At 36.5% G+C, this 15,632-nt stretch overlaps 1 protein-coding gene across 4 annotated transcripts in view; it reads right to left on the bottom strand.

The window, feature by feature from the left end:
• Positions 1–2,342: 2,342 nt before the first annotated feature.
• The window catches only part of CTNNA2 (catenin alpha 2), a gene marked incomplete at both ends in the record, with an annotated part of 909,395 nt that continues 896,105 nt past the window's right edge, over positions 2,343–15,632 (bottom strand). For all 4 annotated transcript variants that reach the window (XM_080932244.1, XM_080932242.1, XM_080932243.1 and 1 more), the window contains one exon: positions 2,343–2,630. In XM_080932244.1, coding sequence (XP_080788370.1) covers positions 2,343–2,630 — 288 coding nt within the window. The remainder of the gene's footprint in view (positions 2,631–15,632) is intronic.

Raw genomic sequence — 15,632 nt, 5'->3', positions numbered from 1 at the left:
GAGAACTGATTTTCAGAAAGCATATATGCACAAGGCTCATACATAGTAAAGTATCTAAACGATATTGTATAGGTCAAGGCCGAAGTCATTCTTCACATGTTCTTCAGATACCTGCACTTTGTTTATATTCAAAAATTTCAGAAAGCTTCTGAGTGTTTTAAGTTTCTTGGCTATTCTGAAGAATACATTCTGCTAGTTTAAAAACTAGAATGGCATATATATTAAGAATTTTAACAGTAGTAATCATGTGCCATTTAGGAGCTTAGGAACAATGCTTGTTTAAGAAAACAAGCATTTTCTTGACTCTATACATACTTATCAATACCAGGTTGATACTTTTATCTCCTACTTTTAACCCCTGACTACCTCTGTGTTCTTCCTTCCTGTTGAGAAATGATATTAAAGAATTATTTTGTTGTTTTTTCTAGGAAGGTCAGGTTTCTCAGAAGTGAGTCAGTGCTGCTATGAATGTGTTGTCATTGTTATTCTGGTCAATAGACAAGAGACATGCTGGTTACTACTGTGACAAGCAAAAAGGGACTGTCTCCAGGATAATTGCTGAGTACTGCACTCAGCCTATGCCCTGGCTCAAATTTTGGATAAGTCACTATGTCTCTGAATGCTTATGTAAATTAAGGGGCATGCCTATTATATTTAATGATTAGTGCTGAAAATTATTCTACAGCTTTTTATACTGTTTTCTTCATTATGGTCTCAGTGGTGCTTTAAGTGCCAACCAGCTGGGCTTTTAGCAGAACCATTTTCCAAATAGGGATTTGGACTGTCCTTTCCTTTTTCTATATTACATTGCTATCTGTTCCCTCTGGGATCAGGCACATAAGCTAACACAGCCGATATGCATTTGAAATCCATGGAATTATTATGTCATTGAGAAAAATGTTCTGCCTAGCATCTGCTAGTAGCACATAGCAACATGTATCTTGTAGATGTTGGTCCAACAGACATCACCTAGTCATTTGTGTAACTGGGTGCTTTCCCTACTCCTTAGTCCAAAGCTGAATGACACTCAGAATCGCTTTGAACATGTGAATGATGCCTTCTTTTTCTGACTTAAAGAAGAAAACAAAGGAAGTGAATTAATATTTTGAAATTGATGCAATCTTAACTTTAAATCTTAAGTCTCGTGTTTTAAAAACTTAGCCCAGGGAACCTTAGTTGTTTCAGGAAAGTAAATGCAAGCATTCTCTTGTCAGATTCAGTTTGAAAGTGAAAGAAAACAAATGGAAAAACAAACAACAAAATACCTTTTGGGGGAAAAAAATTGACTGTGAGAATACATATGTTTCAGTCCTGATTTGAAAAATCAAACAAGAAGTATTTTAATATCAAAATTCAAGGATATTTCTTATCTTATGTTACCCATCTGTGCAGAGAAAGAATACACAATCCAGCTGTCAAGATTAAATGTGTTTATTTTTGTGTCAGTGAATACAATGGTATATTAGATACCAGCACTCTCAGCTACATACCTATGCATTTGCCTCTAAACCTTCACATACTGTCAATCCCCACTGCGCTAACACTCCATCACTGAGCCTTCTATGTCTAGCAAAGTCAGAGTTCAAGTTTAGAAAGAAAGAAAGGAAGAGAAGGAAGGACAATTGAGTTCCACTTTGTGTCATCAGGGTCCGTCGAAGGATCCATGTGTCTCAAAGACATGTTTCTTATCGTCATCAGAGGGGAGAAAAGAAGAGGAACACTAGTCATGGCACTACTAGGAAGAAAGAACAGAATACAGATTAAAGAAACGTTTGAGACAGGATGAGTTAGTTTCTCCTCTGTTAATCCACATGATAGGATGGATACATGACATTGAGGTTAAATTGTTCAATTTGTGGGCCACACACTTCAGCATATTGGCTAGTATATTTGTGCACCAAAACAGAAGCAGTGCTGGTTTTATGTTCTACCATTACACTTCCAGGTTTTTCACTTATGAATATACCTGCCAACCTAATGATTCTTGCATGCATTAGAGTTTGCTTTTGTAGAGTTAAGTTTATTTTCCCCATCCCTCCCACTCCCATGAATGCCACAGTGTGAACTCTTTGCCCAACTTTTAAGAGAATGTTGCAAAGGACAGCTCTGTGCCACCTCAGGACAGAAACCATCACTTGTCACCTTCCTTGGCTGCCGATGGACCGGTAGCATTGATCTCATTTCATTGAACATGCAAACAGACACTGTTCTCTTAATTTCCCCATGCCAGAGGCATACAAGTCAGCAGGTATGCTTACAAAAATGGAATCAAAATGAAAAAGAAGTGGGAAGGGTGGGGGGAAAGGAGAAAGAAAAAGCTTTCTTCTTTGAAACTTATTGTCCTAAAAGGAATCCATTGCCTTGAATTCACTTAAAGCCTGCACAGGTGAAATGTGTTTCTTTTGAGACCCCCGTCGAACTCGTGTCTGGAATTCTTCAGGCTTTTCTCTCTTCACCAGGGGCTTCTTTTCAGGAGCCTTCATCTTCCAAGACACAACCGGAGAGTTGACAGCAGCGGTGCCATAGACCTTCTGGTATTTGGTTGAGGCTACGTAAGATGCTTTCACCGTGAGGACAACAGCGTTCATCAGGTTTTTGGCTGCCTGGATGAGTGATGTAGCACTGTCCAGCTAGAACAAGAAAAAATGAGAGACAAAGGTTCAGTCAAGGCCTCAAAGCCACAGGACACAGGTACAATTGCACACACCAAGCAGTGTTGCACCTCTGCTAGTGTTACCACACACAAGCAAATTACTATGAAAAAATTAGCACACTATGTATAAATCAGCCAACTGCCTTCTCCTACCCTCGCTCCCAAAATAAGCAGAATCTGCTTGTTCTATAGCACATAGCTGTCTAAATTCCCAATACCACCGAAGACAAAGACCTATTCTTAGCATGTGAGTATCCCCATGAGCAACATATATTATTAGACTCATTCACAATGGTAAGTTACTCAAATGTTTGAAAAGTACTCAGCAAACATTGAATGCTTTTGTAAAAAAGTCACAGAGTTTCATTTCAGTTTCTTGCTTCTAACTATGGGAGGTTCATTATATATTATTTATACTTCCTGAACTCGGGACTGGTAGAAATGTATTTCTAGCTCATAAATGTACTTCCTGTGAAAATGTTCGTTATCGTGGCATGATTTTCTCTGTACAGCAGTGTTCAGCAAAGGCCACGTGCCCATGTGTTTATTCAATGATTTCCTATGTACTGCACTCTAAGCACTATTCACAGAATTTCTCAAGCACTTCTCTACTTAATTTTTTATTAGATACTTTCTTTATTTACATTTGAAATGTTATCCTCTTTCCCCGCCCTGCTCCCATCCCCCCTCCCTGTCCACTTAGCTTCACAAAAGTGCACTCACTAGCTCCTAATCACCCTCACCACACTATTGCCTTGGCATTCCCTACATTGGGAAAACTGGAGCAAAGATATTCCTACATCTAAACGTTTAATCTAATCACAGAGAGAATATATTCTTTGTTTATCTGAAGCTCTTGTAATACTAACAAATTGATGCTTTGCCATTAAAAGTATCAGTATGATATTTACTATACAATAATGTAGAAAGATAAAAAACTGTGGCTCTGAGCCATGAGTCCACGAAAATACAATGCATTGTTGTATGGCTTAATCCAAACAAGTAGAATGACCCACTTAGCATTTCACTTTTGAATCTCAATCAGATTATACAAAGTACAGATATCTGAATAATGGCCCAATCAATGCTGTTTCATTTATGCCACCTAGGTTTCTAAAGCTAACTCTTATGAGCAAATTCTAGAGTATTCAACATTACTGTTGGAAAGAAGTCAAGCGTGGGTTAGGTTAATGTTTTCCTATGTACAGCCTTTGGATTGCCACATCATGATCACCTGGAAAATGTTCCTTTATAGCCCTAATACAAAGCTTTATGAAAACAAATATTTAAATCCAAACATAAAACATGTTTAAAAACCATCCATTTTAACAAGTGCCCTATGAGATTCTGATATATGTGCCAAAGTTTTGTGACAACTAGATTAAAGAAACCCAGAGGACAATTGGCATATTTTAAACAATTGTTCCCAGTACTTCACAACATCTGACAGAATTCTACATTTTCGGTTTTCCCCATTATCCCTGAATTGAGTGAAGAGAAGACAGCCACCTCTTGGGCCAATTAGAACACATCCTTCCTGATTACTCTGCAAACTGGAAAGATGGGTCTCCCATGCTCTGCAATGGGAATTATGATCATTTCCACATCATTTTTTTCAGGTTTCACAAATGAATGGTACATGCTCATAAAGTTGGTAAATTTTGTCCTGTGCTCTGAATAAATTAGAGTGAAGTTATATGACAGTGATAATGTTGCTTTGGAGGTTAGGATGGAAATAGTAGGTTAAGGCACAATATGTCTATTATAATATCTAATGCTTATGGAAAAATGGATCTTGGGGAATAGAATGAATCTGAATAAAATGTTTGATGACAACTAGATTAATGAAACCCAGAGGACAATTGGCATATTTTAACAACTTTGGAGATTTCTGCCATAGATCCCATTTCCAGATAGAAGGAATCTAACCCTACAGCAAAGCTTTGAGACAGCCTGACTGTTTTTCAAAACCCATTTTGTCTCCCAGACTGACACCAGAGTCCTGTGCTAAAAACTCACATATTGTTAAGATTGTGAAGGCTCTGAGTTATAAGCCTAATAAGATTTCTCAACCAACCTGCTAAGGGAGATATTGGGAAAGAATCCTAGAGAATTAACCCTGAACAAAAGTACACAAATACAGTAAGCTAAATCAAAAATGGAATACAAATTGTGACTTAGAAAAAAGTTAAATCTAAAGTACATTGTGTCCTTTCTGTAGATCTACGTCTACGACTTGGCTATTTTTCACCACAGGTTATGATTCTTTTCATTTTGAATAAATGGGTTTTATTTATGATTGTTCCAAAGTGCCTTCTAGCTGGAAAGTTTTAACTAAAATTTTAATCTCCAAAATATATTAGAAAGAGTACAGACATGTGGCTTGATTTCTTTTAGCAAGGTTTAAGGACACCTATTTAGCATAATTGCCTTCCATTTTCTGATGTTTTACTCTTGCAGTGGCATTTCCAAATAAGATGAGTAAATTAACATATGTAAGTGAAGTTCTAATAATAATACCTGACATTAATTGGGCACTTAAGTGGAGGTGCCTGCCATTGCCTTAGTCATGTTAATTGAATTATGTGATTCAATTTCCAAGATTTCTCAAGTAGCAATGATTGTTGTATACTTGAAACTGTCACTTAGGGATTAAAACCAATAGTAACTTCTGACAAGGTCTGAAAGCCCATGACCAGCATTATTTGTGGGAGCACTATCAGCTACTACCTATGAATCCAAAAGTCGCTGCTTCTAGTGACTGGCTGGCCTGGTAACCTGATGCCACTCAACTCTGCAACCTTCTGGCAGCAGCAACACAAAGTTTATAGCGGTCAGCATCCCACCTGCTCTGCAGTTTTTCATTTAAAAGGGTTGAATCTTTTCTGTATAGATGTTTTAAGCTTGCAATATTCCTGCCCAGCATTTAACAGTTTCTAGAAACCCAACAGTCACATTCAGGGCATCAGAGGCTGCAAGGCAACCTATGTACATTGACTACCCAGCTCTAACTACTGGTTGGAGCTTCAAGTGGATCTCCATTATAATTAGCATTCAATACCTAGAGCTCAGTTTCTCCAAAAACTAACATCACCACTAGCATTCTTCAAACATTCAACATGGCCATGTCATTCCAGTGCAAAATCCAGTCTTTCATTAAAGACACTTTTGTTCAACATGGTGATCCTTGTATCTTAGTCTAAGCAAAACTGTTCGTTTTTTTTTTTTTTTTTTTTTCCAAAAGCTAATTTAAAAAGCATGAGCCTATATTTAACAAATCAGGTAGCATGACCACTTTAATTTAGATGGACTATCATCCCAGAGAGTGGCCATATAACTGGCCATGTGTGAGTCCCGAGATTCACACAGGCCCCACTATAATTCCATAACCAGGGTCTACTTTCAGGAAGCCTGTCTTGAGAGCCCAGACTATGCTCATTGGCCACATTGACCAGCACTCACTCACTCACTCACTCACTCACTCACTCCACAGAACGAGCTGGAGTGGACTCACTCTTCTCTCTGCCCCTTACCCCTAGCCATAGAAATGAGAACTCTCTGAATTCTGTCACTAATCTTTCAAAATATAAATGTACTATTTAAAAATAAAAAGCAACAGATGTTTCCTCACATCCTGTTCTATTACATTCTGTGACAGCAAATCAGGTTGAGTGACGCTGTACCTGAGGCATTTCTCTGTCCTGTTTCCCCACCCCGACCCCCGCCAGCCACTCTTCCCATTCTTCTTAACTCTGGACAACTTCCGTGACAAAGTCAGGGACTGTCCGAATTTGTGTTTGGAATGAATGCAAGGCTTTCCTGAATGGACTTCTTCCTGGCATTGATATTTTCCCTGCTATCTAATGCTTTATGACAGTAACATTGCAAAAAGCCATGGTATGTGCTTGAAATGACTTACCTACCAGGAGACTCCTAAAACCTTAAGTCACTATGGCTGAACTGTTTCTCTAAAACTGGGCTTCCGCTGAACATGCACTATTTCAACAACCTGCCCAATTCTTGAAAACAATGCAGAAATCTCCTTTAACACTCTGCCTGCTCTTTCTCCACTTGTCCACACACACATTTTCCCAAAGGGATATTTCTTCTATTTTGTATCAACCACTGCTCCTAAATGATGATTATGTAGACATGAATATACTCAGACACAAACTGTAAGATGTAATAGAAAATCCAGGAAAGATGACACACACTCTAAAAAAGCTTAATTTTCTATAAGGAGTGCCTTAGTGGGATGCCAGGTGCTCAAGGAACCACCACAGAAGTCGAAGGTTTACTTGCAGTCATATAGGGAGGTTTAGCTCAAAGCAAAGGGCTTCCTGCGGGGTCCTGATTCCTAAACTCTACAATGAAAACAAGTCTCATACTCCTATTACATCTGACTTTGTGTTGATGCTTGTAGGCAAACTGAGAATGAAAGAAAAGTTGAAATGTTACAAAGCTGAGTTTAATTAGTAGCTAATTGAGGTTGGGGTATGTGTTTTATCTAGCTTCAGCTATCTTAGGGATGATGGTAAATGTTGGAGTGAAACTTCTTGAGCTATATATGAAAAACTACATACTTTATAATAATTCTTCCTAATTTCATACACACATATCTTTATATAATATATACTCATTTGTGACTTTTCTTTTCTTTTTTCTCTTATGTCGTGTTTTTACAAAGAAGATAGAAGAGTGCAAAATTATTAAATCTGTTTTTTCTTTCCACACCCCACAAAATCCAATATATTTACTTAAAAATTCTCAGCATAAGACTTTCAAGATAAAAATCAATATCCTCTTAATAATCTAAGACATGACATTATCAAGAAAGAGCCTATTTAAACAGAAAAAGACTTTGGCTGACTAGGGAATTATGAAGGAATTAACTATTCATAACAATGGGGTGCTTGCTGAAGGCAATGAGCAATAAAACAAAAACTGTCTATGAGTCACAATTTTAAGAAATAAAAATAAAAAGAACAATGTCTAAACGTGAAAAATATAAGAAGTGGAAAACTTACTGGTCTGAAGGGTACAAAAGATGAATGTTTCAAGAAGTCATATATATATGCAGCCCATGGAAATGCAAACTGTTCCAAAATTTACAATGGGAATACTGGACAAATGATAAAATGAAATAAGCCAAGTCCATTTAGAACGTGTTTTGGGAATATAAATATAAAGGAGGAGACTTGAGGACAATGTAAGCTTTAGCTGCCTAAGAAAAGTGCTCATTCGTGTCAAGGCTGAAACTATTTTATTTTCATTACTTCAATTCCAAGCTGATAACAGTGAATATAAAACTATAAATAGGTTCCACATACATTGCATAAGTCCATTTTAGTCACTTGTAAGATTTGTGAGTGGCTGAATAAGATATCTTTAACATTGAGTAGGAAGTAATTTTAGTGGGACTAGTCTACATATTTTAGAGGAAGGAAACTATGTAGAAAATTAAGAATAATTATAAATAAGGCTGATGTTTCCATAAAACTACAGCTTCCCTTGAGCTATATTTAAACTAATATCTACCCTATCCCTGCAAAATGCACACACATTGCTTACTAGCTTGGCAAGATTTTGCTAGAAGTAAGCTTTGCTGTTAATAAATGCAAAAGCTAGAGACCTAGATCAACAGGGTCTATTATCTGCCAAGAAGAACGTTTCATGTTCAAAAACTGAAATCCATGATCTCTGAAGAGTTATTTGATCTCCCTAGAAACCATGATACATCTGAAACACCTTGAAATATCTGCCTCCTCTTTTCTAGAATTTATATTAACACCTTTTAAAAAATCTCTAGCAAGTTAGGAGCAATAAATAACTTAAGATAAAGATGTGGTGGAGATGTTTAGGTGTGTCCCTTCCTCCCTCAAGTGAGCAATCCCAGGATGTCCGTATGCTGGCTTAAATGAAAAATGGCATGTCTTCCCTGGCACATTATCATTTTGCTGCTCTTTCCACTTGCCTCCTCAGATGTCAGGAATGAAATAAAGTTAACAACGCTGGGTTTCTTCTGTTTAAGTGAGTGGTGAATAAGAGTTAGCAATTTACCACTCATATCCCTGTAGTGTTAAATCAGACATTATCAATTTCAGTACTTTTCTCTCTTAGAACTGGTCACATGACAAAGGGAGAGGAAACATATTTACTTCCTTTCTCAAAGAGCTTACATTTTGACAGAGTTGTCAAAGACAGTGTGATACTATGTCCTGCATACATAAATGATCTCTTATTTTATGTTGATACGTTCATGTGCTTAAATACTTTTGATTTTACTATTATTCATCAGGCCATGCCAAACACACTTTATTTAAATGACATCACACTCCTCTTTTTGTTCCAATGACTAATATTTAGGAACAGATTGTGCACTTCTTAGTAATGGCACTTTATTATGAGTTGCCAATTAACGAGAAGATGTATGTATTTACAACAGTGCAAGTATTATAGAGAACTATTTTTAAATAAGATAAAAATCTAGCAACATATATTGACAAGCATTATGTTTGAGGTAAAAATACACATTTCTGGCTAAATGTTGTTTAAATATAAATACAACATAACCTATAATGTGGAACATACTCCAATGGTTATCACATAAGGTACTTTTGGGTATGATTTGAGCAGTTGGTTTACCCTGGGGATAATCTTTTTTTTTTTTTTTTTTTTTTTTTTTTTTTTTTTTTTTTTTTTGATAATGTAGTCTTGCTTGACAAATGTCTTCATTTTAAGCAAGGGATCAATCATGATTGAAAAGAGTACAAGAGGTCTGTTATTTTCTTCTGTGGGGGTTCCATGAGTCTGCCAGAGAGGCAGCTGGTGCTCCACCAACAGTGAAAGCCAGTCCTAAGAAAATCTGTATACAACAGCTAAAGATTAAATTGGCAAAGATCTTAAGAGAAAGGCACTTGAGCCTCAGACAGGATAAGGAAAACTTCTCCAAAGCTTTGCTGAGAAATTTGCCATTTGGTACCCAGCTAAGTCTCCAGCGGACATATTGGTGTCTTGGATTTTTAATTCATTTAGGTAGGTAGTAGTGCTTCATAGTCGGCCAGTTCACTGATTAACTGTCTTCATTTGCATTTTTTCAATTATAGGTAAGTAAACCTTGGGGACTCCCATGAAGGCTTAATTACAGTCAACAAATTTTCTAAATATGGCTTAAAGCCATCTTTTGCTCCCTACCAGTAAAGGCTGAATAATTTTTGCTCAATCCCAACAAGGAATTCTTGCTATACTTCAGATGCTTTACTTCTTGGAAAATTAGAAACAATTATGCCAGAGACACCTAGGATTTTTCCCATCTTTTTTTGACTTTCATTGCCTTGAAAACTCCTGCCGTCATCCCACCCTTCAGAATCTCATGTCATATTGATTTTCAAATTGATTTCCAAATTGTTGGCTTCCATCAGACAGAAGATTCACGAGGAAGTAAATCCATCATCTGAAGAAATGACCTATGCATTTGCAGATACACATCATGACAGGGAGCTTGACACTTATCAAATAATTTCTCATAGATCTCTTTCTCCCAGTATCTTAGACCATTCACTTGTGCTTGCAGCACTTACTAAGCAAGGAAAAAGGAAATAACAACAGAAGGTATAAAAACATTTTTAATCCAAGATTATTAAATGTCAAAATTGGGCAAAAACATCTTTTAAACTGTGTTCATCCCACCTAAGGATAATCTGCATGCAGGGTCCTTAGTACCCTTTTCACATGTACACAGTTCTGCAGTGTCCCCTCTATGCTGGACATGGTCTCTGACTTCCTCTGCTGTATGCCCCGTTGGCCCTCTGTGCACACAAGTATATTTAGGGCAGTCTTTTCTAGTTTCATGTTAAGTTAACAAAGCCCTCCTTATTTGTGATTTGCTCCTATTACTTTTAGTGATCCAAATACCATCCAGGTCAGGAATTCTTAAATAGAATGTCCCAATAAGAAAAGTCAAGTTTGAATTTGTGCACCATTCTTAGGCATGATAAATCTTGTGCTATTTTTTTCTCAGTATATGAATCAAACCTGGTCCAGTGTCTTCTCCTTAGCTGAGATTGATTGACAATACCATATAGGGCTCTTTATGACTATAGTTCCAGGTGTCTACTTGAGACATCTCTGCTGATATTAAATGGTACCACTTCTACATTATATCATCATTTTTCCAATATCATAATTATCTTCTTACATAATTCATGAGTAATGATCTTTTATGTAAAATACTAAAAAAAAAACCTCAAGTGAAATGTTAGACACATCTATAGTGATATAAAATAATTCAGATTTTTTCATTATCGAAATGAAAATTAAGACAAAAAGGAAGTTCCATACTTTAAGTGCTCAAAAGAGGTCCTCAGTATTATACATGGTTTAAAACCCAGCAATTTTACTTAAACTAATTTTAAATTTCAGTGTCTTATCCATAGCTTTTTATAATTGAGCACATTTTTCTGTCCACTTTGAGTATATACAGAAAAAATGCATATATAAACATGTGCCTTCATACCAGTCATGGATATTTCTATTATGAAATGGTCACCCACCCACTTCCATAGGATCACTATATACATCTGCCAAATGTTTGGGTATGGGCATCATCTTGACCGAAGAATATAGTTTTGTGGCATTTCAACCATGAATTCTGTTCATTTCTATATTGTTTACACTTCAGAATCATGTGATACCCTCTTGAAGATTTGTTGGCATTTAGAGAATAATTTGATCTTTTGTAGACATTTTATTATCAAGGCTTCACCATCTTCTAAATCTAGCTAAAATCTCTATGAATCACTCCACCCTGCCCAAACCCATGCCTCCCATCGAGCTCTCCCTCTCTGTCATCAGGAGAGAGAAGCCCTTCCCTTCATACTGCTTAGATGAAGTATCCTGAGTTCCCCCATCACTTGTCATCACAACTTCGGTGCACTTGCTGCTTCAGCCCATCTGATCATTCACCGGAGCAGCTCCTTTGACCTTGTTGCTAGAATGGTTTTTTTTTTTTTTATACTTTTGTTAGCTACTCTCCTTGCTTCCATTTCCTTACTCACTTCCCTACTGAAATAAAAGCCAGAACTATCCTCTTAGATAAACACAGCCTGTTTATTTCTCTCATTTTCCCTCAGTGGCACTCCATCTCAGTCTCCATGGAATTCAATGCAAATTCAAACGTTGGTGCCATAGTGGGAGCTAAACTAGAAATAGTTTCTAAGTTTCAGCATACAAACACCACTGGTGGCCTCAGTCTGTTGTCCTCTTTGTCTTATATTTTCCATACCCTTCTAAAAGCTACTTCATACTTTTTCTTACTCCCATTCCTCCACCCATCTGCTATTTACAAAACACGTCTAAAGGGGCCTTATTGAGTTGTGACATTACAGACTTGGACACAAACATGGAAAGACACACATAAAGTTAAAACACAATAAGTAGCCTAGAATGCATTCCATCGTCCCAATCATCCTCCCATGGAAGTAAAAAACAAAAGCGTGAGTCTATCAGAAGAGTAGAAATGTACATAGTTGACTAATTTAATTTGAGCCAAACTACAGTACACACTGGCTATGAGACCTCTTCCATCACTGTACTCAGTGTATTTCCAAACTAGCCTTTTGTTCATGAAACATTTGCTAAGCAAAAGACTACCTATTGAGAGTATTAACACCAACAAGGGCACTAAGGTCTAATTGCTAGGCATCCTGCTACCTCCAGATAAAATTTCTCATATCTTCAAAACAAGTATACATTAGCATCCTCTTATCCACATATGGGGAAACCTCTGAGGAAACTGACATAGAGAAAATTTAACATTTTGTGGTGGGCGATTCATCCCACTGTGATACACTCTTCTCTAAAGTGGAGAATCCATTCTAGGGTCCTGATAGTCTCCTTTCTAGCATTATGAATATAGGACCAGCAATCTTGGTGGTCACTCTAATTGATCTAATTGATTATATTACAATTAAATTCTAATTGATCACAAACATTAGTCATAGGACCAGTAAGTCATCAGGGTCACATGAAATAGAAGCCACACCTCACAAATGCTTTGCTGATAGAGGAGCAGTCATTTCATCACCTGGCTCTGATTTTCCTTCTAGCAACTGTCACCCCCCAACAAAGGATATAAATAGTCAAAGAAACCTTGATGAATGACAACTTCTAATTTTTCTCATCTGAAAATTTCATTCATACCACTTTCTGTATACCAGACATCTAAAAAGAAAAATTAACTTACATTTTCAAACTTTCAAATTTCTACTTAGCCTTTTAACTTGTCATTTACAAGACACCATGAGACAAAATTGACACAGCACGAACTATGGTCATTATCTTCAATAGAACAGCTGACGTGTGACATTTTTCTATTTTACATCCACTACTGCTTTGTAGAACAGAGATGACCCTGAACTATGCTCAAATTTCATAAAAAACAAAACTATCCATGAGAGAAGCTACATGACATTTACTGCCTATGAAAGGATGGACGGTCACTACTGTAAGTCTCTATTTCTTCAAGTGTAGTGTGAAGTTTACTACCATGTTTATCAAATGTTATATGAAATGAGCCTTAGTATAAAAAGAACTTAAAACACTCTTTTTAAAGTTCTAAAGAAGTGTGTGACTATAAATTATTATTATATAATCTCTCAGAAGTTTTGGAACAGCTGAATACAACTTTACTCAAGAAACCAGTATGGTAGCAGGTATTCTAACAGTTGTTTCAAGTAATTAGACATCACGGGTACCAGCAAGGTACATGAGTCTCCATCCCTTTGCCCTAATTGTAGGGTGGCCTAGTTACAATCTCACCTTTTCATTTTGCAGAATACTCAGAAAATACTGTCTTCAAAGAAAACCATAGAGAAAACATGTTTTAAGGGTTGAAAATAAATAAACAAATTCTAAGAATAATTGAAGGGAGGTCATGCTTGCCCTAGGACTTAAGAACTCATTCATTAATCTCTCTTTCATGAGTCTGACTCAGTGCTGGTACATTACATGCTCCAAACAGATGAAAAGCTAGATATATTTGCTTCTTTTTCCTCCAAAGCACTGTGGGTCTTATCTCCATAGCTACTATTCTGTCTCCTTATATGCAGGTACCTTCTTGGCCCTTACTGGTGTGTTCTCCATAGGGCTTTCAACATATGAACCACATTGAAAGTAACTATTAGTAATACTCAGATGCATGTCAGTCAGCCCAGTTGATGGATTCTTGGCTGAAAGCTTCCTTTTAAACTGAAGAATGAGCTATGACCACAGGAAACTAAAAATTAATGAGTATTTCTCTTTGCTGGGCTATTCGCTTTCAGATATTTCTCCGATTTGGTATATGCCTCATGGACCAACCTATTAGGTGTTTCATGCATTAATATTAATCTTAATTTTTTTAAAAAAATGTAATACTGACTTTTGCTTTACATTCTCATTAGTATGGGAATGGAACTTAAAAGGAACTTATGAAACAAAAGACAATTATCTGAGATGCAGATGCTGCCCTTTGTCCTTTTGAATTGTGCACTTAGCAATGTACCAAGGTTTCAAATGCTTTTAACTAAAAGAAGATATAAAAGCCATCTAAGGTGGTTCTCTTTAGAAGCTCAGGATGCTTCCTCATATAGGTGCCTGCCAGGGCTTGGCCTAGTTTGGAAACCTTCTAGTACTGTTCTCCTGCAGTGAATGCACTTTATTGAAAATGTAGCAAAAACACCTGAGGGTTCCCTTCCATCTAAATCTCAAAATATTTTTGGTCCAACAAAGGAACTGTACGGATGGACAAAATATTGTCTGTATCCTCTCAAAAGAGACTGAGCTACACAAGAAACTTTCATAATTCACATTAAAGAGAACCAAATCCTCAAAGGGCAGGAAATGCATAACAGGATTGCCAAAAATCAGAGAAAAATAAATCAGAGTTTCTGTTAAAAAGAAGTTGGAAACCTAGGAAACTGGGGAACTTATTGGGGAAAAATAACATTTTAATTTTACAATGACCAAAAACTGTTAAGCAGGGAACAAAGATAAACATTAGAGGGTGCAGGTTTATTTTAGCGTGGGAAAGATGGTTCGCATATTACATTTAATACTGATATAAAAATGTCCCCTAAAACACAATACTTTTCATGGATTTCCTGTGAGTCTAGCCTTGAGATTGTTAAATTGCCTATATATGTATTATAAGCCCTAAAGTCCTCTCATTTTTTCCCAAGGGAAAAAAATGCCAAAACAATGGCTTAGTATGTCAACTGTTTGGACCTCACTGAGTAGTGTCTGTCATATCTGTGATTTCACCTGCAATAACACTATGACTGTTATATGAAACATATTCACTCCTTGACTCTTACAGCATGGCTTAGTGACTCACCTAGAGTAAACTTATAAATTATGGGATTTATTGTTTATAAATATTATAAAGAGAACACCAATGGGAATTTCAACAAAACCATTACCCTAATGTTGGACATTATTAAAAACCAATATTTTAAAGAAGGTATACAGTCTATCACCTTTCCTTTGCTTTTCATCATGAATATATATTTATCTATTCCTACAATATCAAAGTTTCAAAATGTATGAATGGATAAACTATACAATAATTCCATTGTTTTCACAGTACTTAAAAATTAAATAAATTACCTGTATCATAGCATTACAGATAGAAACTTTTTCAAGTTTTTAAATGTGACAAACACAATGGAATTGATTTAGTCTTGTTTATACAAAGTAATAAATTTCAGCCATTTTAAATTACATTAAACTTAGTTTTCCTATACTCATTTGAACAATCAATTGTCTTTGGAAAAAGAGAGTCCAGAAGTGTAAGCTAGGGGAATCTGGGACAACTAGAAAGGATATAAGAAATTGACAGGTAAAAGACAACATCAATAGGTCCTTAACAATCATTCTTTTAGCAGCATACACCACTCTGCCCTGGTGTCAGGCTAAAACTGAGGGGTGGAAAGTAAATGTT

This window comes from Micromys minutus (assembly GCF_963924665.1).
Source record: "Micromys minutus genome assembly, chromosome: 18".
Taxonomy (NCBI): Eukaryota; Metazoa; Chordata; class Mammalia; order Rodentia; family Muridae; genus Micromys; species Micromys minutus.
Note: the sequence above shows the minus strand (reverse complement) of the source record. Positions and strands in the feature narration are given on the sequence as shown.